Source organism: Mobula hypostoma, chromosome 23 (genome assembly GCF_963921235.1).
Source record: "Mobula hypostoma chromosome 23, sMobHyp1.1, whole genome shotgun sequence".
NCBI lineage: Eukaryota > Metazoa > Chordata > Chondrichthyes > Myliobatiformes > Myliobatidae > Mobula > Mobula hypostoma.
In genome coordinates, this window is record NC_086119.1 from 2,663,690 (window position 1) to 2,688,276 (window position 24,587).

At 50.5% G+C, this 24,587-nt stretch overlaps 1 protein-coding gene across 3 annotated transcripts in view; it reads left to right on the plus strand.

The window, feature by feature from the left end:
* Window positions 1-605: 605 nt before the first annotated feature.
* serpinf1 (serpin peptidase inhibitor, clade F (alpha-2 antiplasmin, pigment epithelium derived factor), member 1) overlaps window positions 606-24,587 on the plus strand; it is a 36,003-nt gene continuing 12,021 nt past the window's right edge. Inside the window, exons 1-7 of one of the 3 annotated variants that reach the window (XM_063030974.1) lie at window positions 606-793; window positions 10,944-11,031; window positions 11,623-11,833; window positions 20,524-20,679; window positions 21,185-21,388; window positions 23,680-23,822; window positions 24,102-24,312. In XM_063030974.1, the coding sequence (XP_062887044.1) occupies window positions 10,957-11,031; window positions 11,623-11,833; window positions 20,524-20,679; window positions 21,185-21,388; window positions 23,680-23,822; window positions 24,102-24,312 (1,000 nt within the window). In that variant the 5' untranslated portion in view covers window positions 606-793; window positions 10,944-10,956. The other 2 variants (XM_063030972.1, XM_063030973.1) reach the window with 2 other exon arrangements.

Consider the following 24,587-nt stretch of genomic DNA (forward strand, 5'->3'; position numbering starts at 1 on the left):
CCACACTTGGAGTATTGTGAGCAGTTTTGGGCTCCTTATCTAAGAAAAGATATGCTTGCATTAGAGAGGGGCTATGGGTGGTTATAGATCCTGGGAACGAAAGGGTTAACTTCGGAGCCACATTTGACGGCTGTACACGGTGGAGTTTGGAAGAATGAGGAGGATCTCAGTGAAAGACCTGGATAGGGTGGATGTGGAAAGGATGTTTCCCATAGTAGGGGAATCTAGGACCAGAGGCACAACCTCAGAATCCAAAGGAGGTCAGAGATGAGGTGGTGAACCTGTGGAATTCATTGCCATAGACGTTGTGGAGGCCAAATCAGTGGGCATATTTAAAGTGGAGGTTGATAGGTTCTCGATTAGGTTACAGGGAGAAGGCGGGAGAATGGGGTTGAGAGGGGTAATAAATGAGGCGTGATAGAAGAAGACTCGCCGGGCCGAATGGCCTTACTCCCCGCCTAGTGCTTTGGTCTTGGCGTATCATGGTCTGATGGGAGGTGGGAGCGGTTTATCATCCAGTCCCAGCAGTTTCCCCGAGCCTTCCCTGCTAGAACGACTGTGCCTGCGTGGACAGGAAGCCGAGTTATTTTTAGCCGGGACCCCTGTGGAGCAATCACTTTCTCAGCCACGTTGCTGTCTGCAGTCCGGCCGTACTGAGTTGGTTCAGCCGAGGCGGAGGTGTTCACGTCACGTCACGGCACGGCAGATATCGATCGAGGCGAAAGGGGAGGGTAAACTCGTGCGCTGGGAGCGGCTCGCTTCGCTTCGCGAGAGTCCGTGTCTGGGGAGGCAGGTAAGCCGATGAACGGATTGAACGGCTGGTCTCAGACCAGGAGCCCCGACACTGGCCGCTGCAGTTTACAGGGCGGTGGTTGCCGGAGAGATAAAGATGCCCTCGAAGTCGGAGCGGGATTCAAAGTTTGTGAAAGCCATCGTTAGGCGGACCGCTAGATGTCCAACTGAAAACCAGCAGTGACAGTGACAGAGTGTTAGAGCGGGCTGTTCGGGGGTACGTTTGCAGCAGTGTCCGGGCAGGTAGTACCGAGGGCTCGGCAGGGTGCGACTCGGTTAGTCGCTGCTCTCGGGCGGGAGGTACGGGAGCTTTAGGTCCCACACCAGCAGGCCAGGAACAGTTATTACCGGACAACCATCAGGCTCCTGAACCGGAGCGGGTAACTCACTCACCGCAACTCTGAGCTGATTCCACACACATAGATTCACTTTCGAGGACTTGACAACTGACTGTCAGTATTCTCCATCTACCTATCTGCGTTACATAGTTTATCATAGCACGTTGGTTTTTTTTCTGTCTTTGTGTGTAGTTTTTTTCATTGATACTGTGAATGCGTGCAAGAAAATGAATTCCGGGTAGTGAATGTGACTTAGAGGTACTTTAATAATAATAATACTTTGAACTTGGGCAATGAGGTGACCGTTTCTGATTGGAAGGTTGAAGTTTGATTAATTGTCTGAAGGTGAAAGGTCGAATGGTCTAGGCACTGTGATCGAAATTACCATCATCTCTCAGATTCAGGGTGCTCAGGCAGGGTATTAATTCACACAGGTCAGCAGAGGAGAGTCCAGATCCAACTGGACTGGCTGAAGTGACCCTTTATGTTGGAAGGTTTTCCACTCCAGTTGCATGAGAAGATCTTAGATCAGCTGTTATCTGAATGTAACAAGCTAGCTTAGTCACTGGGTGTGTTCAGAATCAAGTTTAATATCACCAACATATGTCGCGAAGTTTGTTGTTTAGTGGTAGCATTACGGTGCACAACATAAAGATACTATAAATCACAATAAGAAATATATATATAGTGAGAAATTTCATAAAACTTACTAGCCTTAGTTGCGCATGCACTACAATGGGCTTAGAGAGAACAGTTCTTAAATAGCATGTGTTTGTGGTCAGAAAACAGTGATTTTTGTCACTGATAGTTGGCAAGAAACAAGCAATAAGACAATTTAGAATGGTTTTGCTCACTGTGGTTTCAAGCATTCAGGCTTGGAGATGTGAGGAAGAGTCGGGAGTGAAAATGAAACTACTTCACTACTTCAACAAGTTAGGTACTATGAAGAATTTGAAGTATGGACAATCATTCTGAATGTTATCTTTGGTCCCCACTAGACACTCAGCTCTCTCCCGTCGTTCCAAGTAACTTTTCGCATGTGACAGCAGCCACACCCTGCTACACTGCTCTGACAGGCAGGCTAGACCGGGTGAGGGTAGCTGGGGGACCTCATACCCTGGTGAGATAGGGACATGCCTGTCCGAGCACACAACATCAGCTCCAGTGGACAAGCGGGTGAGACCTACAGTGAGATCCAATGGCCAGGAAGGTGGTTCTATATTCCGTGGAGAGCAAAGGGACGACAAGGAAGAGAACGTGTCATGGTCATCTACTGCAACCAAGGAAGACACAAGTTCTGATGACTACTCGTCCCACTGGACCCGGACCTCCGAAGTTGAGAGAGTGGATCGTCCCAGTGCAACAGCTTTTCCACCAGAAATTCTCCTGCATAGGTTTCCTGTCATCATTGGATACGATGGACACATCAACCATGGTACTGGTAGTGTTCTAATTTGTTCTGTATTTCATTTAAGTACTTAATTAGTTATTCAGTTAAACAGTAGTTTGTCTTTTTTTATACCTTTTTAACTAGTTCCATGAAACTTTAGCTAATTGGGTCAGCCACTGAATTGGACCAAAATGCACTGGTCCCAATGTGTCCCAGTTAACTGGAATCCCCTGTAAATATGGATATGTTTATATAATTAAATAAGTAGAGTGAAAAGAGAGCCAAAAAAATGAGGTCATGTTCATGGGTTCATCGTCTATTCAGAAATCTGATGGCAGAGGGGAAAAAGCTCTTCCTGAATCATTGAATATGGGTCTTCAGGCTCCTGTACCTCTTTTTGATGGTAGCAATGAGAAGTGGGCGTGTCCTGGGTGATGGGGGTCCTTCATCGCTTTTTGACTCATTGCCTTTTGGAGATTTCCTCAGTGCTGGGGAGGCTGGTGTCCATGACGGGGCTGGTTGAGTTTACAACTTTCTGCAGCTTTTTCCAATCCTGTGCAGTGGCCCCTCCACACCTGACAGTGATGCAACCAGCTGGAATTCTTGCCACAGTAAATCTGTAGACATTTTTGAAAGTCCTTGATGACATACCAAGTCTCTTCAAACTCTTAATGAAATAGAGCTGCTGTCGTGAGAGTCCTTGAGAGAGGTTGCTGAAGAGATAACAGATGCATTGGTCATAATCTTTCAAGAATCACTTGATTTTGGCATGGTCCTGGAGGACTGGAAGATTGCAAATGTCAATCCACTCTTTAAGAAGGGAGGAAGGCAAAACAAAGGAAATTATAGGCCAATTAGCCTAACCTAACTGAAGGAACACATACCAATCCTCACAGAGGGATCAGAAGTGGAGAGTGAGCAGCTTCAAGTTCCTGGGTGTCAAGTTCTCTGAGGATCTAACCTGGTCCCAACATATCGCTGCAGTTATAAAGAAGGCAAGGCAGCAATTCTACTTCATTAGGAGTTTGAAGAGATTTGGTATGTCAGCAAAAACACTCAGAAACTTCTATAGATGTACTGTGGAGAGCATTCTGACAGGCTGCATCACTGTCTGGTATGGGGGGGCTACTGCACAGGACCGGAAGAAGCCGCAGAGGGTTGTAAATCTAGTCAGCTCCATCTTTGGCACCAGCCTACAAAGTACCCAGGACATCTTTGGGGAGCGGTGTCTCAGAAAGGCAGCGGCCATTATTAAGGGCCTCCAGCATCCAGGGCATGCCCTTTTCTCACTGTTACCATCAGGTAGGAGGTACAGAAGCCTGAGGCACACACTCAGTGATTCAGGAACAGCTTCTTCCCCCCTGCCATCCGATTCCTAAATGGACATTGAACCCTTGGACACTACCTCACTTTTTAATATATTATTTCCGTTTTTTGCACAATTTTTAATCTATTCAATATATATACACTGTAATTGATTTACTTATTATTTTTTTCTTCTTCTATACTGTATTACAAATTGCATTGAACTGCTGCTGCTAAGTTAAATTTCGTGACACATGCTGGTGATAATAAACCGGATTCTGATTCCAGTGGTTGGGAAAGTGCTGGAGTCCATTATTAAGGATGAGGATTCAGGGTACTTTGAGACTAATGATAAAATAAGTCAAAGTCAGCATAGTTTCTGTGAAGGGAAATCTTGCCTGACAAATCTGTTAGAGTTCTTCGAGGATGTAACAAGTAGGGTGGACAAAGGAGAGGCCGTGGATGTCACTTACTTGGATTTTCAGAAGACATTTGATAAGCTGTCATACATGAGGCTGCTTAACAAGATAAAAATCCTATGCTGTTACAGGAAATAAACTGGCGTGGATAGAGGAATGGCTGACAGGCAGGAGGCAGTGAGTGGGAATAAAGGGGACATTTTCCGGTTAACTGCCAGTGACAGGTGGTGTTCCTCAGGGGTCAGTATTGGGACCACTATTTTTCACATTATTTGTCAGTGATTTGGATAATGCAATTGATGGTTTTGCGGCAAAGTTTGCAGACGATGAAGACAGGTGAGGGATAGGTTGTGCTGAGGAAGCAATAAGATTGCAGCAGGACTTAGACCAATTGGAAGAATAGGCCAAAAAGTGGCAGATGGAATACAGTGTTGGGAAATGTATGATAATGCATTTTACTAAAAGGAACAATAGTGCAGACTGTTATCTAAATGGGGAGAAGGTTCAAACATCAGAGGTGCAGAGGGACTTGGGAGTTCTTGTGCAAGACTCATTGAGTCTGTGGTAAAGGAGGGAAATGCAATGTTGGCATTTATTTCAAGGGGAATAGAATGTAAGAACAAGGAGATAATGATGAAGCTCTATAAGACACTATTCAGGCTGCACTTGCAGTATAGTCATCAGTTTTGGGCCCCATGTCTTAGAAAGGATGTGTTGTCGTTGGAGAGCCCAGAGGAGGTTCCTGAGGATGATTCCAGGAATGAAAGGGTTAACATATGAGAAGTGTTTGCAGCTTTGGGCCTGTACTCACTGGAATTTGGAAGAATGCAGGGGATTTCATTGAAACCTACAGAATGTTGAAAGGACTAGATAGGGTGGATGTGGAGAGGATATTTCCTATGGTGGGTGTATCCAGAACTAGAGGGCACAGCCTTAAATTTGAGGAACAGCCTTTTTAAACAAAGGTAAGAAGGATTTATTTTTTAGCCAAAGAGTAAGGAATCTGTGGAATGCTTTGCCACAGACTGCAGCGGAGACCAAGTCCGTGGGTATATTTAAGGAGGAAGTTGATAGTTTCCTGATCAATCAGGGCATTCAAGAATATGGCAAGAAGGCAGGTGTATGGGGTTGAGTGGGATCTGGGATCAGCCAAGATGGAATGGCTGAACAGACTTGATGGGCTGAATGGCCTAATTCTTTTCCTGTGGCTTATGGTCTTATGGTCATGCCTTCTTTTTGTCATGGCTGGGCCCAGGATAGATCTTCAGAGACGTTGACACCCAGGAACTTGAAACTGCCCACCCTTTCCAGGGTTAATTTATTGGGTCTTGGATCTAGAGAGGAGAGCTCAGATCCCGCTGGGGAATTTTAAGTTAAAGGAATTAAATGAGTATACATACAAAATTACAGTAACCACAAAACCAGCAGAAGGTGGTTATAAATCAGCCAGCCTCAGTAAAGCTGTCCTTGGCCAGACTGTCCTCTGATTACAGACCTGCCAGTGTGGTATCCCAAACCTCATAATTCCGTCCAGCCGACAGACACTGACCACCCCTCATACAGAGGGATAAACTAGACTGCCTCAAAGGAAAGACACATCGGTTGAAGGGATTTAGTCCAAAGAACTGAGATGATTACTAGAGAGAGTGTATATTGACCAAACAGAAAGTGTCCAATGGGAGTGTGTGCGAGATGGTCAGATCCATTAGGAATATGGACGAGGAGTGAATGGGAATGGGTCACGTCCATTAGGAGTGAATTGGAAGGCAATATGGCCCATTCAGAGTGTCAACTGGGAGTGAATGGGAAGGGGTGGGTCCACTGGCAGTGTGGACAAGGAGTGAATGGGAAGGGGTGGGTCCCATTGAGATTGTGTACAATGTGAGTGAAGGGAGAGGGTCAGGAGCACTGGTTATAGACTGGGAGTGAATGGGAAGGGGTGGGATCCCATTGACGATATGTACTGGGAGTGAATGGGAACGAGTGAGTCACATTGGGAATGTGGTCTGGGAGTGAATGGAAAGCGGCGGAGTCCCACTGGGAGTGAATGGGAAGGGGTGGGGTTCATTGGGACTGTAGACGGAGTGAATGGGAAGGGGTGGGGATCATTGGGACTGTAGACTGGGAGTGAATGGGAAGGGGTGGGGTTCATTGGGACTGTAGACTGGGAGTGAATGGGAAGGGGTGGGGATCATTGGGACTGTGGACTGGGAGTGAATGGGAAGGGGTGGGGTTCATTGGGACTGTAGACTGGGAGTGAATGGGAAGGGGTGGGGTTCATTGGGACTGTAGACTGGGAGTGAATGGGAAGGGGTGGGGTTCATTGGGACTGTGGACTGGGAGTGAATGGGAAGGGGTGGGGTTCATTGGGACTGTAGACTGGGAGTGAATGGGAAGGGGTGGGGTTCATTGGGACTGTGGACTGGGAGTGAATGGGAAGGGCTGGGATTCATTGGGACTGTAGACGGAGTGAATGGGAAGGGGTGGGGTTCATTGGGACTGTAGACTGGGAGTGAATGGGAAGGGCTGGGGTTCATTGGGACTGTGGACAGGGAGTGAATGGGAAGGGGTGGGATTCATTGGGACTGTAGACTGGGAGTGAATGGGAAGGGGTGGGGTTCATTGGGACTGTAGACTGGGAGTGAATGGGAAGGGGTGGGGTTCATTGGGACTGTAGACTGGGAGTGAGTGGGAAGGGGTGGGGTTCATTGGGACTGTGGACTAGGAGTGAATGGGAAGGGGTGGGGTTCATTGGGACTGTGGACTAGGAGTGAATGGGAAGGGGTGGGGTTCATTGGGACTGTGGACTGGGAGTGAATGGGAAGGGCTGGGATTCATTGGGACTGTAGACGGAGTGAATGGGAAGGGGTGGGGTTCATTGGGACTGTAGACTGGGAGTGAATGGGAAGGGCTGGGGTTCATTGGGACTGTGGACAGGGAGTGAATGGGAAGGGGTGGGGTTCATTGGGACTGTAGACTGGGAGTGAATGGGAAGGGGTGGGGTTCATTGGGACTGTAGACTGGGAGTGAATGGGAAGGGGTGGGGTTCATTGGGACTGTAGACTGGGAGTGAGTGGGAAGGGGTGGGGTTCATTGGGACTGTGGACTAGGAGTGAATGGGAAGGGGTGGGGTTCATTGGGACTGTGGACTGGGAGTGAATGGGAAGGGCTGGGATTCATTGGGACTGTAGACGGAGTGAATGGGAAGGGGTGGGGTTCATTGGGACTGTGGACTGGGAGTGAGTGGGAAGGGGTGGGGTTCATTGGGACTGTGGACTAGGAGTGAATGGGAAGGGGTGGGGTTCATTGGGACTGTGGACTGGGAGTGAATGGGAAGGGCTGGGATTCATTGGGACTGTAGACGGAGTGAATGGGAAGGGGTGGGGTTCATTGGGACTGTAGACTGGGAGTGAATGGGAAGGGCTGGGGTTCATTGGGACTGTGGACTGGGAGTGAATGGGAAGGGGTGGGGTTCATTGGGACTGTAGACTGGGAGTGAATGGGAAGGGGTGGGGTTCATTGGGACTGTAGACTGGGAGTGAATGGGAAGGGGTGGGATTCATTGGGACTGTAGACTGGGAGTGAATGGGAAGGGGTGGGGTTCATTGGGACTGTGGACTAGGAGTGAATGGGAAGGGGTGGGGTTCATTGGGACTGTGGACTGGGAGTGAGTGGGAAGGGCTGGGATTCATTGGGACTGTAGACGGAGTGAATGGGAAGGGGTGGGGTTCATTGGGACTGTAGACTGGGAGTGAATGGGAAGGGGTGGGGTTCATCGGGACTGTGGACTAGGAGTGAATGGGAAGGGGTGGGGTTCATTGGGACTGTGGACTAGGAGTGAATGGGAAGGGGTGGGGTTCATTGGGACTGTGGACTGGGAGTGAATGGGAAGGGGTGGGGTTCATTGGGACTGTGGACTAGGAGTGAATGGGAAGGGGTGGGGTTCATTGGGACTGGACTGGGAGTGAATGGGAAGGGCTGGGATTCATTGGGACTGTAGACGGAGTGAATGGGAAGGGGTGGGGTTCATTGGGACTGTAGACTGGGAGTGAATGGGAAGGGGTAGGGTTCATTGGGACTGTAGACTGGGAGTGAATGGGAAGGGGTGGGGTTCATTGGGACTGTGGACTGGGAGTGAATGGGAAGGGGTGGGGTTCATTGGGACTGTAGAAGGAGTGAATGGGAAGGGCTGGGATTCATTGGGACTGTAGACGGAGTGAATGGGAAGGGGTGGGGTTCATTGGGACTGGAGACTGGGAGTGAATGGGAAGTGGTGGGGTTCATTGGGACTGTGGACTGGGAGTGAATGGGAAGGGGTGGGGTTCATTGGGACTGTAGACTGGGAGTGAATGGGAAGGGGTGGGGTTCATTGGGACTGTAGACGGAGTGAATGGGAAGGGGTGGGGTTCATTGGGACTGGAGACTGGGAGTGAATGGGAAGGGGTGGGGTTCATTGGGACTGTGGACTGGGAGTGAATGGGAAGGGGTGGGGTTCATTGGGACTGTAGACTAAGAGTGAATGGGAAGGTGTGGGGTTCATTGGGACTGTGGACTGGGAGTGAATGGGAAGGGGTGGGTTCCATTAGGATTATGCAGAGTGCATCAATTGGGAAAGTGATTAGCGTTGAATGTAATGCAATAGGACTGAGTAGAATTGTAGGTGATCACCACACAGTTCCAGGGTAAGTGAGGGAATCTGTTGCAGTCGTGAACAGCTCACTTGTCCCTGCCAGCTGTGGACATCAGGGGGAATCAGTCAGGCATAAACACAGGAGATTCTGCAGATGCTGGAAATCCAGAGCAACACACACAAAATGCTGGAGGAACTCAGCAGGTCAGGCAGCATCTACAGAGGGAAATAAACGATTGACATTTCATGCCGTGTCCCTTGGTTAGGATTGGAAAGGAAGGAGGCTGACGGCAGAATAAGAAGGGGAGGGGAGGGGAGGGGCTGGCAGGTGATAGGTGAGACCAGGTGGGTGGGAGGTGGTGGAGATGAAGTAAGAAACTGGGAGGCGATACATTGAAGAGGACACTCACAAGTTACAGCACACGTAGGTCTCACTGACTGTTCGTTCGTTGTCCTCTCGCAGCCCACAGGAAAATATTTTATCAGTCTGTTTCTGCAATCTCCTGATGCCCCTGAGCCAGGGGGAGTGAGTCAGCAGTGAGTGTCCCGCTTTTGGTAAATATGACCTGAGACATACAGGTTGTGCAAGGTCCCAGGTTCTCTCAAAGTCCAGCACACAATGTTTACCTTCCACCTCTTCATCACTGACACCACCGTGGAGATCAGGGATCGTTGTGTACTGGGATCTCTCTCTCGTGCCTCCAAGGCTGCACAGGGGTTAAAAGCTGCATCGGCCCTGCTGTGGCAACAGGAAGAAAGAAAGAATAAACATTACCTTTACTTGTCACATGAACTTCGAAATGCACAGTGAAATCTGTGGTTTGTGTCAATGACCAACACAGTCGCGGATGTGCTGGGGGCAGCCCACAAGGGTCGCCAAGCTTCCGGTGTTAATGTAGCATCCCCACAACTCACCAACCCTAACCCTAACTCTTTGGTGTGTGGGAGGAAACCGCAGCACCCGGAGGAGACCCACACGGTCCTGGGGAGAACGTACAAACTCCTTAGAGACAGTGGCAGGAATTGAATCCTGGTTACTGGCACTGTAAAGTGTCACACTAACCACTACACTATGGTGCCTCCCATCACGGTCCAGTCCCAGGACGGGCTGTTGTTCCGTCAGCCAAAGCTCTTCTGATGAAACCAACCAGGCAGCAGGGGCAATTCAAGTGTTAGTGTTCAGGAAAACAGCCCAGAATAGGAGAGAGGGAGCTGGGAGTGAGGCTCTCCATGGGGAAGTGGGGTATTTAGGTAGTGTTGGGTAGTTAGCAGGGGTCAGGCAGGTTAGCAAAAGGTGGGGCAGTTTTGTGAGGGTTCGTGAAGTGACCGTACACTGAACTGCCTTTCACTAGCACCTTGTACCACTCTGGGACTTACCAGTGAATGAAAACGTCATTACTGTTGTACCATAATAAACTCCAGTTACAGCACAAATGATGCTCAGGAAAATCCACAAACAGCTGTGGAAATTCCGGAATCTTCACCAGATCAAGTGGAGTCTGCAGAGATGGAAACAGTCAACATTTCAGTTCTGAAAGACAGTTTCGGGTTCAGACACAAACACTGTCCCAGGACACTGGGGGAGACCTGCACTCTGCTATAAACACAGACACAGATCTTTTTTAACCTCTGGGCGATAGCAGACAGAGTCAATCTCTCAGCCAATACTCCCTCAGTTCTGCCCCATGGCCTCGGCCGAGGTTATGTTACCAAGTCCCTGCTGCTTGATCTCCTGCAGGTCGACAATGCTGCTTCTCCAGTCAAAGCCAAGTTTATTGTCATCTAGGCAAGTCCATGTCTGCACAGGTGCAATAAAAAACTTCACTGGCAGCATCACAGGCAAATCGCATCTCAGACAAGCAGCGTTCACAAAAAACCCATAAAACACACAGAAATTAGGGACAACTTTTACAAGGAAAAACATAGCTGGAACTTAAACAACATAGGCCACTGTAGATCAAAGTGGACATAGTGTTGCTGTACTGAGCTAGTGATTAGGCCTCGGGGTCCCGGTGCGCCCGGCCACCCTCAGGGGGAATCTTATGTCCGTCTCTCGTCACTCTCCTCAGATCTGAAGGCGTGATGAGGGTGCTGGTTGTGCTGGTGTTCCTGGGAGCCATCCCGCTTGGCTCCAGTCAAGAGGAGTACCTCACATTGGTAAGCTGCAATTTTTTGCTCCTACACGTGACCGTCTCCCCCTGTCAAACCACTCCATCTGATGGCCACTGGTGTTACATAACACAAGACATCAAAATAGATAGAACATAGAATAGTGCAGACAGTACAGGCCCTCGTACACCTCTTCACTCCAAAGAGAAAAGCCTACGTTTGCCCAACCTTTCCTCATGTAACATGCCCCTAGTCCAGACAGAACCCTGTTAAATCTCCTCTGCACCCTCTCTAAACCTTCCACATCCTTCCGATAACGAGGCGAGCAGAACTGAACACAGTCCAAGTGTGGTTGAACCAGGACGTTATGGACCTGCAACGTTATTTGAGGTAGGTTTCTTACATTCTATGTCCCATTACTCACAACTGGATCCTAATTAGACTTTTGCCACTTGTTCCTCAACACGCTCACCCAGAAACTCATTCGTGTACCTTTGTTTAATTCATCTCCGACCTGGTGATGGATAACTTGACTGGTCCATCGTATGTTTGACCTGTGCAGTAATCCAAAATAGGAGACACATTCTGCATTCGTTATGTTCCTCGGGACCAAAGCCTTGATGTGTTAAACGTTTGCAGGAGCCGTTCGAGGAGGAGACCGTGCTCCCAGATCTGGTCGTCAAGGAGGAAGTGGAGGAGGAGATTCTGGGAACGCCAGTTCAGAGACTTGCCTATTCCATCTCTGAATTCGGCTACGATCTTTACCGGCTGGTGGCCAACTCGGATCCCAGAGCCAACGTCTTCCTGTCTCCCCTGAGTGTGGCCTCGAGCCTGTCTGCACTGTCACTTGGTGAGGAAGTAAACTCTGGTCTCCACAGGACTGCCTCTTGCTGAGGGCCCTTCCCCTGGGGTGAGGGGAGAAGGGTCTCAAATCCCTGAGCTGGGGAGGGGCAGCACTCTCCTATCCCTCCCTACCAGTGACCAGCATCCACCTGCCCCCCCCCAGGTTCTGACCTGTCCCACAGGGGTGGGCAGCATGTGAGTGAATTGTGGAGTCCAGGGGAACTGACCCAGCGGAAGGCCAGAGACAGAGACTCACACCATCTCTGCTGACAGCAGTACATCTGGGGGTTGTAGTTATACAGTCGTAGAACGCTGCAGTACAGAAACAGAAACTGGCCCTTCGGCCCATCTCACCTGACCTAGTAATCTGCCTCGTTTCATCAACCTGCACCCAGACCATAACCCTCCATACCCTCCCATCCATGTACCTATCCAAATTTTTCTTAAATGTTGACGTTGAACCCATATCCACCACCTGCACTGGCAACTCGTTCCACTCTCACCACCCTCTGAGCAAAAAAGATCCCCCTCATGTTCCCTTTAAACATTTCACCTTTCACCCCTAACTCATGACCTCTGGTTGTAGTCCCCACCCAACCTTACTGGGAAAAAGCCTGCTTGCATTTACCCTATCTCAACCCCACATAATTCTGTATACCTCTATCAAATCTCCTCTCATTCTCCAACGTTCCAAGGAATAAACTCCTAACCTATTCAATCTTTCCATATAGCTCATGTCCTTGAAGTCCAGCGACATCCTTGTAAACTTTCTCTGCACTCTTTCAATCTTATTTACATCTTTCCTGTAGGTAGGTAACCAGAACTACATTCTATACTCCAAAAATTAGGCCTCACCAATGTCTTATACAACTTCAACATAACATCCCAGCTCCTGTACTCAGTACTTTGATTTATGAAGATCAATGTGCCAATAGCCCTCTTTACGATTCTACCCGTGACTCCACTTTCAAGGAGTTATGGATCTGTATTCCCAGATTCCTCTGTTCCACTGCTGTCCTCCGTGTCCTCCTGCCCAAAGTGCAGCCCCTCATACTTGTCTGTATTAAATATCATCTGCCGTGTTTCAGTCCATTTTTCTAGCTGGATCATGTCCCACTGAAAGCTTTGAGAGCCTTCCATACTGTCCACTACACCCCCAATCTTGGAGGCCTCTCTCCAGTCAGACTACCCTCTCTGGCTTCTCCCACAAAGCCAATGTCCAATCCAACGTCCTTTGCTATCTCTTTGCTCTTGATATATCTGTAGAAGCCATTGTGATTCTCCTTCACCTTGTCTGCCAGAACCTCATGCCTTCTTTTAGCCATCCTGATTTCCTTCTTAAGTGTTCTCTTGCATTTCTTATACTCCTCAAATATCTCATTTGTTCCTGTCTGCCTATACCTGCTATGTACCTTCTTCTTTTTCTTAACAATGTCTCTCAAAAACCATGGTTTCCTAAACCTGTTACTTTATTCTGACAGGAACACCTCTGTACTCTCAAAATTTCACTTTTGAAGGCATGCCACTTACCACGTACACCTTTACCAGAAAACAACCTGTCCCAGTCGACATTTGCCAGATCATTTCTGATACCATCAAAATTCTCAATTTAGAATCTCAACCCAAGGACCAGACCTATCCTTTTCCACAATTACCTCGAACTAATGGCATTAGATCACTAGATGCAAAGTTCTCCCCTCATACACTTCTGTCACCTGTCCTGTCTCATTCCCCAAGAGCAGATCAAGTCTCAAGGGTGATGCTGTTGCCATTTCACCCGGGGTATTGCAAGTGCAATGTTAGTATTCATTTCAAAACAACTAGAATATAAAAGCAAAGATGTAATACTGAGGTTTTATAAGGCATTTGTCAAAACACATTAGGAATATTGTGAGCAGTTTTGGGCCTAACATCTTAGAAAGGATGTGCTGGCATTGGAGAGAGTTCGGAGTAAGTTCACGAGAAAGATTCCAGGAATGAAAGAGTTTACGTATCAGGAGTGTTTGATGACTCTGGACCTATACACTGGAATTTAGAAGAATGAGGGGGATCTGATGGAAAACTACTGAATATTGAAAGGTCTAGATAGAGTGGACATGGGGAGGATGGTTTCAATAATGGGAGAGTCTAGGACCGGAGGACACAGCCTCAGAGTACAAGGACGTCCCTTTAGAACAGGGATGAGGAGGAATTTCTTTAGCTAGAGGTGGTGAACCTGTGGAATTTCATTACCACAGATGGCGTGGAGGTCAAGTCATTGGATATATTTTAAAGTTGTTGATTAATGTCAAAGGTTACTGTGTCGCTCTTTAAGGCATTTATTTGACTTTGTTGGGTCTACGTTTTAAATGATTTGTTTGTAACTATTTTCTAGATAAAGGTTGATAATTAAGTTACAGTATAAAAGGTAAACATTGTCTGTGGTATATCGCGACATGCGATGACGTCACCTCCGGTTTTGCCGCCTCTCGGTTCGGGAAGGTGTGAAGGCGGGAGTCACGCGTGCGGCGTGACCGTGAGGAGCTCCGTCTCCACCCACAGAGAAACAGTATAGAAGCAACGCCGTAAGTTCCTATGAAAGTATTTGAAGTAAAAATATTAACGCGGTTTCTGTTAAGGAAGCGGCGGTTCGGGTGGCGCGCGTGTCGGCTTCTCGGTTTCAACCCCGGGTGGGCTCAGGCCCGGCGGCGGTTTGACGGGACCCCCTCGCCCGCTACCCGGGGCGGCCGGAGACACTCGCTGAAAGCAGAGAGCACGCCTGGTCTCCAGAATGAAACAGACGCTATATATATTTGTATTTTTTAATCAACAGTTTTCACCATACGATGTTAATGTGGAGGAGTGAACAGTAAATGGTTAACCTTACTACGGCTCTGTCTTCACTGGCTCCGGTTTAACTTGGTGTTTAGTCAGAGTTTCAACACCAAGAACACTACACTGAAAAGGCGAAATCATTCGGTGTTTCAACAAGTGGTACGATGGCTTCGCGATCAAGCATCAAGTCGCTTGCGCTCAGCGCCAAGAGCGGTCGGACGTGGACAAGTGTGGCCGCCCTCGCAGGAGTTAAAGCAGAAGCCGCCAAGGTGCGAGCGTCATACACTAACCACAAGCAAACCTGAAAATGGAAAAGGCTGCCAGAGAAGCGGAAAACCAGTTGGAAAAGGCAGGGATAGATACAGAGTTAGAAGTGCTGACGTTACAACGAGAAGCTGATGCGGCCGCGGTTGAAGCCAAGTGTTGGAAAACACTGAAGAAATGCACGTTCTGGACAAAACAGGAAAATCTATGTCAGAAAGGGCCAAATTGGAACGCGCCAGCGAATCTGTCTCAAACTGACCTGCAGATTCATTCTCCCTCTCCATACTTGCCTGTTGGCGTCCCATCTCATGTGAAATCACAGGGCAGCTTCGTTGCATCGCGTCCACCTGGGGAAGACAACTCACAACTGCAACCTTGCCACAAACTCAAGTATGAAAGGGCTGACGACGAATACTTCCCGACACCAAACTTACCAGATTAGGTGAGATCGGAGACAAAGGCTGAAGTCAGAACATCAAATCATGAACGTACACGCTCAGTCATTGTCCCCCAACATATTCCCCCAGCTAGCACGCCACCTGCAGCAGAACCCTTGGCACAGTATTTAGCGCGACGAAACCTCGTCAATTCAGGACTGTACCAGTTTGACGATAAGCCTGAAAATTACCATCCGTGGTACTCCTCATTCACCAGTGCCACCGGCCAAGACCAGCTCACAGCAACCCAAGAGTTCGACCTTATGACTAAATGGCTGGGAAAGGAATCAAGTGAACAGGTGAAATGCATACGCTCAGCGTACATCAACAACCCCAAGCTAGCATTACACAAAGCATGGGAGAGACTGCGGGACTGCTATGCGGCCACTGAAATTATTGAGAGGGCGCTATTTCAACGGCTGGACAATTTTCCGAGGGTGTCAGCCAAGGACCACACTAAATTACGAGAACTCGGAGATTTACTCATGGAGATTCAAGGTGCGAAAGAAGACGGCTGTTTAACTGGCCTGTCGTATCTGGATACTTCACCCGGAGTTGGACCAATTGTGGACAAAGTTCCATTTAGGCTGCAGGAAAGATGGGTGTCTATTGGCTCAGAGTACAAGGAAGAGAACTGTGAGTATTTTAGCAGGTTTGCGTGCAAGGAGGCGAAGAGATGAAACGACCCTAGCTTCATGAATCAAGACAGCACCACAACTCACACCAACCCAGACAAACCCATTTCGAACAATTTTGTCATCAATAAACCAGTCTCAGTGCATAAAACCGAAGACTCCGCAATCAACGATGACCCTAGCAAGGATTGTCCATTGCACAACAAACCCCGCCCCTTCAAAAAATGCAGAATGTTTCGAAACAAACCCTTTGATGAAAGGCGGGCCCTTCTCAAGGAAAAGAAAATATGTTTTAAGTGCTGTTCCTCTACCTCCCACCTCGCTAACGAGTGTACGTTCCCCGTAAAGTGCTCGGAATGTAACAGCACTAATCACGATGGAGCCATGCATCCCGGCCCGTCACCGCAAACTGCCAAGGCTCCTCCGCTCCCACAAGAGGATGGCGGGGAGGGAGAGCATCACTCTAATACAACTATTGTCAGCTCGAGCTGCACAGAAGTTTGCAGTCCAGGTCAGTCGAGCCGTTCATGCTCAAAGATCTGCCTCACTAAGCTATACCCTAAGGGAGCCAAAGACAAGGCCATCAAAGCCTATGTAATTCTGGACGACCAGAGCAATCGCTCACTAGCAAGACCAGAGTTCTTCGAGTTGTTCAACGTAAAGGGTAATCCATTCCCATACTACCTCAGAACTTGCTCTGGCATCGCAGAAACATATGGCAGGAAGGCAGAAGGCTTCCAGCTCGAGTCGCTGGATGGCAAGGTCGTCATCAGTCTCCCTCCACTCTTAGAGTGCAATGAGATCTTAACTAACCGATCCGAGATTCCGACGCCAAGCGCAGTGCTACACTAGCCCCATCTCCATCACATTGCCGAGTACATCCCGGAACTGGATCCGGAAGCAGAAATACACCTGCTACTCGGAAGAGACGTTCTTAAGGTGCACAAAGTCAGGCAGCAGGTCAATGGACAACACAACGCCCCCTTCGCCCAATGTCCGGATCTGGGCTGGATGGTGATAGGAGAGGTGTGCCCTGGCAATGTACACAAACCGACAGCTGCCACGCTCAAGACTAATGTGCTAGACAGAGGCCGCCATTCAATTTCTCAGCCCTCCAGAAGTGTTGCGTGTATCAAGGAAGCACAACAAAGGCACGAGTTTAGTGAAGTAACTGAGAAGACACTGGGACAGTCAGTCTTCGCTCAAACTAAGCACGACAATAAACTTGCTCCATCGGTGGAAGACGCCAACTTCTTAAAAATAATGGACACAAAGGTCTTTAGAGACGAAGCGAACAACTGGGTCACCCCACTACCGTTCAGAGAACCGCGCCAGCGCTTACCAAACGAAGCAGGCGATCAACCGGTTCACATCTTTACACCTGAGACCAGTTACACAGGTTGTTCTACTTCTACCTAAAGACTGAATTAGAGACTACAGTTCGATACCATGTTCATAGTGACCTCACAAAGGTCAGGCAGGGAGTGTGTCGCTCTTAAGGCATTTATTTGACTTTTAAATGATTTGTTTGTAACTATTTTCTAGATAAAGGTTGATAATTAAGTTACAGTATAAAAGGTAAACATTGTCTGTGGTATATCGCGACATGCGATGACGTCACCTCCGGTTTTGCCGCCTCTCGGTTCGGGAAGGTGTGAAGGCGGGAGTCACGCGTGCGGCGTGACCGTGAGGAGCTCCGTCTCCACCCACAGAGAAACAGTATAGAAGCAACGCCGTAAGTTCCTATGAAAGTATTTGAAGTAAAAATATTAACGCGGTTTCTGTTAAGGAAGCGGCGGTTCGGGTGGCGCGCGTGTCGGCTTCTCGGTTTCAACCCCGGGTGGGCTCAGGCCCGGCGGCGGTTTGACGGGACCCCCTCGCCCGCTACCCGGGGCGGCCGGAGACACTCGCTGAAAGCAGAGAGCACGCCTGGTCTCCAGAATGAAACAGACGCTGTATATATTTGTATTTTTTAATCAACAGTTTTCACCATACGATGTTAATGTGGAGGAGTGAACAGTAAATGGTTAACCTTACTACGGCTCTGTCTTCACTGGCTCCGGTTTAACTTGGTGTTTAGTCAGAGTTTCGACACACTGCATGAGAACACTACAGTTACAGAGAGAGAGAGGTGAGAGAATGGGGTTGAGAGGAATGATAAACCAGCCACGATGGAATGATAGAGCTGACTCGATGGGCTGAATGGCTCGGTTCTGTTCCTGTGTCTTCTGGACATGTATTCACAACACTCGCCCCTCCACTGCCCCACTCAAAGTCCCACACTGTCCGGGCTTGGACCTACATCACCCCTTCTACCTGCAAAACAACATCAGAATCTTCTTGCCTCGTCTGTAGCAGGGTGCTATGCCAAGGAATAGTACCAGAAGACTGGAGGGTGACAAATGTTATTCTTTTGTTTATGTGAGGTCACAGGATAAACTGGGAATTATAGACCATTGAGTCTTGTATCAGTGGTGGGTGAACAATTGGAGAGAATTCTTGAGACAGGATTTACGGGCGTTTAGGGAAGTGTTGTCAGCACAGCTTTCTGAGGGACAGGTCATGCCTGAGAAGACTGATTAAATTCTTTGAAGACGTGACAAAACATATTGATGAAGGTAGAGCAGTGGATGCGGTCTATGTAGATTTTAGAAAGGTGATTGATAAGGCTCTCCATGGAAGGCTCATTCAGAAGGCATGGGATCCAGGGAAACGTGGCTGCATGGATTTGCAATTAGCTTGCCCACAGAAAGCAGAGGGTGTTTGTAGATGGAGCATTTCTGACTGAAGGTCAGTGACCAGTGATATTCTGTGGGGCTTTGTCATGGGACCCCTGCTCTTCATGATTTTTATAACGACTTAGATGAGGAAGTGCAGTGATGGGTTAGTAAGTTTACAGATGACAAGAAGTTTCTGGATAGTCTAGAAGGTTGTAATAGATTGACAGCTTGCAGAGTTGGGCTGAGAAGTGGCGGATGGAGTTCAACCCAGAATAGAGTGAAGCGGTTCTCTTTGGAAAGTCAAACTTGAAGGCAGAGTACAGGGAAAGGACAGGTTGTCAGCAGTGGGGTGGAGGGATGGCGATACTGACTCAAAATTGCTGCACACGTTCATGGGGTGGTTAAGAAGGCATGCGGTATGTTGCCTTCATTAGTGTGAGGATTGAGTTGAAGAGCCACGAGGCAATGTTGCAGCTCCATAAAACCCTGGTTAACCACACTTGGAATAATGTCAGTTCTGGTCGCCTCGTTACAGGAAGGATGTGGAAGCTTTAGAGAGGGTGCAGAGGAGATTTATCAGGATGCTGCCTGGATTAGAGAGGGAGTCTTATGGATAGGTTGAGTGAGTTGGGGCTTTTCTCTCTGGAGTGAAGGATGAGAGGTGTAGAAAGTGAGAAGAGACACAGATCAAGTGGAGAATCTGAGACTTTTTCCCAGGTTGGAAATGGCTAATATGAGGCAAATTTTAAAGTGGAGGAAAGTATAGGGGGGGATGTCAGAGTTTTTTTTACACAGAGGGTGGTTGATGTGTGAAACACACTGTTGAGGGTGGGGGTGGAGGCAGATACATTAGAGACATTTAAGAGACTCATAGATAGACACATGGATGTTAGCAAAATGGAGGCTCTGTAGAAGGGAAGGGTTAGAGTGATCTTGGGAGTGGGTTAAAGGGTGAACGCAATAGTGAGGGCTGAAGAGCCTGTTTTGTACTGTAGTGTCTGTCGCCTATTCTATTGAAATTCGCCTTCCTCCAACTTGGTCCCCGAAGCTTCCGACTCTCCCCGGGGTACGGTCCCCGACGTACCGACTCTCCCCGGGGTACGGTCCCCGACATACCGACTCTCCCTGGGCTTCAGTCCCTGACATACCGACTCTCCCCGGGGTACAGGCCGTGATGTACCGACTCTCCCCGGGGTACAGTCCATGATGTACTGACTCTACCTGGGGCATGGTCCCTGATGTACCGACTCTCCCCAGGGTACAGTTCCTGACGTACTGACTCTCCCCGCGGTACAGTCCCTGATGTACCGACTCTTCCCGGGGTACGGTCCCTGATGTACCGACTCTCCCCGGGGTACAGTCCCTGATGTACCGACTCTCCCCGGGGTTCAGTCCCTGACGTACCGACTCTCCCCGGGGTACAGTTCCTGACGTACCGACTCTCCACGGGGTACAGTCTGTGATGTACCGACTCTCCCCGGGGTACAGTCCGTGATGTACTGACTCTCCCCGGGGTACAGTCCTTGATGTACTGACTCTACCTGGGGCATGATCCCTGACGTACCGACTCTTCCCAGGGTACAGTTCCTGACGTACTGACTCTCCCCGCGGTACAGTCCCTGATGTACCGACTCTCCCCGGGGTTCAGTCCCTGACGAACTGACTCTCCCCGGGGTTCAGTCCCTGATGAACCAACTCTCCCCGGGGTTCAGTCCCTGACGTACCGACTCTTCCCAGGTCTGGTCCCTGATGTATCAACTCTCCCCGGGGTGGGGATTGGCTATGTGCCTGGTTCCCCGTAACTTACCTCTTTATTCTGTTACTCAGGTGACCTTTCCAGAGTGAAGGAACTGGTGCAGCAAACCCTGAACTATGGATCACTGCAGGACCTGGATGTGCACCGCGTGTTCAAGGACCTACTGGCTGAGATCAGTGCCCAGCCCAAGCAGTTCAGAACGGCCGCACGCATATACAGCAAGCAAAGTAAGAAAACAAGAGTTTGCACGCGCGTGTGTGTGTGTCTGTGTGTGAGAGAGATATTGTTTGTGTGTGTGTGTGTGTGTATTAGAGAGAGAGAGAGAGAGATCGTGTATGTGTATGAGTGTGTGTGAGAGAGAGAGAGATATTGTGTGTGCGTGAGTGTATGAGTGTGTGTGTGTGAGACAGTGAGAGAGATGTGTGTGTGTGTATGAGTGTGTGTGAGAGTGAGTGTATGTGAGAGAATGAGTATGTGTTTGTGTATGAGAGATGTGTGTGTGTCTGAGAGAGATATTGTGTGTGTATGAGTGTGAAAGAGATGTGTGTGAGTGAGTGTGTGTGAGAGAATGTGTATGTGTGTGAGAGAGATTGTGTGTGTGAGAGAGAGACAGATATTGTGTGTGTGTGTGTGAGAGAGAGGGATATGGTGTAAGTGTGTCAGAGACTGAGTAGAGTGTGACCCAGAGTGTGTCAGTCAGCGGAGACCCTCACACTGTTCCCCTTGCCCCAGAACTGAGGATGCGGGCTGCCTTCATGAATCAGGTCAGTCAGTTCTACGGCTCCCGACCCAAGGCCCTCACTGGGAACACACCTGCGGACATCCGGAACATCAACCAGTGGGTGAGAACACAGACAGACAGACACATCACTCAGGCCATCAGCACCATCCCACACAGCCTCAGCCTGCTCCTACTCAGCGCCACACACTTCAGCGGTACGTCACACGGGGAGCGTTGCCAGTGAATCGGGGGCTGCAAGTGGTGGGGAGAGGGGGGATTGGGGGTTGTATCTGGTGGGGAGAGGGGGGATTGGGGGTTGTATCTGGTGGGGAGAGGGGGCATTGGGGGCTGTATCTGGTGTGGGGAGAGGGGGGTTGTATCTGGTGGGGGGATTGGGGGTTGTATCTGGTGGGGGGATTGGGGGTTGTATCTGGTGGGGGGATTGGGGGTTGTATCTGGTGGGGAGAGGGGGGATTGGGGGTTGTATCTGGTGGGGGGATTGGGGGTTGTATCTGGTGGGGAGAGGGGGGATTGGGGGTTGTATCTGGTGGGGGGATTGGGGGTTGTATCTGGTGGGGAGAGGGGGGATTGGGGGTTGTATCTGGTGGGGGGATTGGGGGTTGTATCTGGTGTGGGGAGAGGGGGGTTGTATCTGGTGGGGAGAGGGGGGATTGGGGGTTGTATCTGGGTGTGAGGGGGATTGGGGGTTGTATCTGGTGGGGAGAGGGGGGATTGGGGGTTGTATCTGGTGGGGAGAGGGGGGATTGGGGGTTGTATCTGGTGGGGAGAGGGGGGATTGGGGGTTGTATCTGGTGGGGAGAGGGGGGATTGGGGGTTGTATCTGGTGGGGGGAGAGGGGGGATTGGGGGTTGTATCTGGTGGGGAGAGGGGGGATTGGGGGTTGTATCTGGTGGGGAGAGGGGGGATTGGGGGTTGTATCTGGGTGTGAGGTGGGATTGGGGGTTGTATCTGGTGGGGAGAGGGGGGATTGGGGGTTGTATCTGGTGGGGAGAGGGGGGATTGGGGGTTGTATCTGGTTGGGGGAGAGGGGGGATTGGGGGTTGTATCTGGTGGGGAGAGGGGGGATTGGGGGTTGTATCTGGTGGGGAGAGGGGGGATTGGGGGTTGTAACTGGTGGGGAGAGGGGGGATTGGGGGTTGTATCTGGTGGGGAGAGGGGATTGGGGGTTGTATCTGGTGGGGGGAGGGGATTAGGGGTTGTATCTGGTGCGGGGAGAGGGGGGATTGTGGGTTGTATCTGGTGGGGGGAGAGGGAGGATTGGTGGTTCTATCTGGTGGGGGAGAGGGTGATTGGGGGTTGTATCTGGTGCGGGGAGGGGGGGATTGGGGGTTGTATCTGGGTGTGATGGGGGATTGGGCATTGTATCTGGTGGGGGGAGGGGATTAGGGGTTGTATCTGGTGCAGGGAGAGGGGGGATTGTGGGTTGTATCTGGTGGGGGGAGAGGGAGGATTGGGGGTTCTATCTGGTGGGGGAGAGGGGGGATTGGGGGTTGTATCTGGTGGGGGGAGGGGGGGATTGGGGGTTGTATCTGGTGGGGGGAGAGGGGGGATTGGGGTTTGTATCTTGTGGGGGAGAGGGGGGATTGGGGGTTGTATCTGGTGGGGGAGAGGTGGGTTGAATCTGGTGGGGGCGAGGGGGGTTGTATCTTGTGGGGGGAGAGGGGGGATTGGGGGTTATATCTGGTGGGGAGAGGGGGGATTGGGGGTTGTATCTGGGTGTGAGGGGGTATTGGGGGTTGTATCTGGGTGTGAGGGGGGATTGGGGGTTGTATCTGGGTGTGAGGGGGGATTGGGGTTGTATCTGGTGGGGAGAGGGGGGATTGGGGGTTGTATCTGGTGGGGAGAGGGGGGATTGGGGGTTGTGGGGAGAGGGGGGATTGGGGGTTGTATCTGGTGGGGAGAGGGGGCATTGGGGGTTGTATCTGGTGGGGAGAGGGGGGATTGGGGGTTGTATCTGGTGGGGAGAGGGGGCATTGGAGGTTGTATCTGGTGGGGAGAGGGGGGATTGGGGGTTGTATCTGGTGGGGAGAGGGGGGATTGGGGGTTGTATCTGGTGGGGAGAGGGGGCATTGGGGGTTGTATCTGGTGGGGAGAGGGGGGATTGGGGGTTGTATCTGGTGGGGAGAGGGGGGATTGGGGGTTGTATCTGGTGGGGAGAGGGGGCATTGGGGGTTGTATCTGGTGGGGAGAGGGGGGATTGGGGGTTGTATCTGGTGGGGAGAGGGGGGATTGGGGGTTGTATCTGGTGGGGAGAGGGGGCATTGGGGGTTGTATCTGGTGGGGAGAGGGGGCATTGGGGGTTGTATCTGGTGGGGAGGGGATACGGGGAGGACGAGAATGGAGGGAGGGGATATGGGGAGGGGGCATGGTCTTTGTTGTACTGACTCTTCCCTGGGGGACAGTCCCTGGTGTACTGTTTCTTTCCGGGATCCGGTACCACCCCACCATCTCCTGACAGTTACCCGTCAGCTTTATTGAATTCCAGGGAAGCTGGTGACGAGCTTTAACTCGGCCAACACGCATCTGCAGACATTCCGGACCGGATCCATGCAGGAGGTGGACATTCCAATGATGACCAGTCCACACTACCCGATGCGTTACGGCTACGATTCGGAGTTGCGCTGTAAGGTTGGTCCCAGATTCACGCTGCCCTCGGAGATGGTGGGGGGCGGTATTTGGTTTTGGGCAACTATGTCTCTGCTATTGTCCACAGTGTCCCCCACACTCACATGTTGTGGGGGTGTGGGTCGTCGGGACTCTGAGGGAGCCTCACTCTGTGGGGCCAGTGCTGAGGGGCCCCAGACAGCGGGGGACCGCACTGATCTTCCGTCTGGTGTTGTCTCTGACGGCGGGCTGTGCGAACGTAGTGTAGTGAAGCCCAGACACCTTCTGTTTCTCGTCCTGCAGATCGGCCTGTTCCCGTACCAGGGTGACGTCAGCCTGTTGGTCTTCCTGCCCAGCGGCCCCCTGTACAACATGACCGGGATCGAGGACAGCCTGACCCCTGTATTTGTCCATGACCTTGTCAGCCAGCTTCAGTCGGTCTGGGCCAGTGTCTCCCTCCCCAGGCTCAAAATTAACTCCAGACTGGAGCTGAAGAATGTACTGGCAGACATGAGTAAGTGTGCAGGCTAACCCCCCCCCCCCCCAGTTCTCCCACCGTACCCCCCCCCAGTTCTCCCACCGTACCCCCTCCTCGCTCTGTTCACCCTCTGGGCCTTCCCTGTCAACCTCCGTTCCCATCATTGTCACTCCTACATCTACATCTCCCCCTCCCCGTGTCCCTTCCCTCCATTCTCACCCTCCCCGTGTCCCCTCCCTCCATTCTCCCCTCCCTCCATTCTCCCCCTCCCTCCATTCTCACCCTCCCCGTGTCCCCTCCCTCCATTCTCA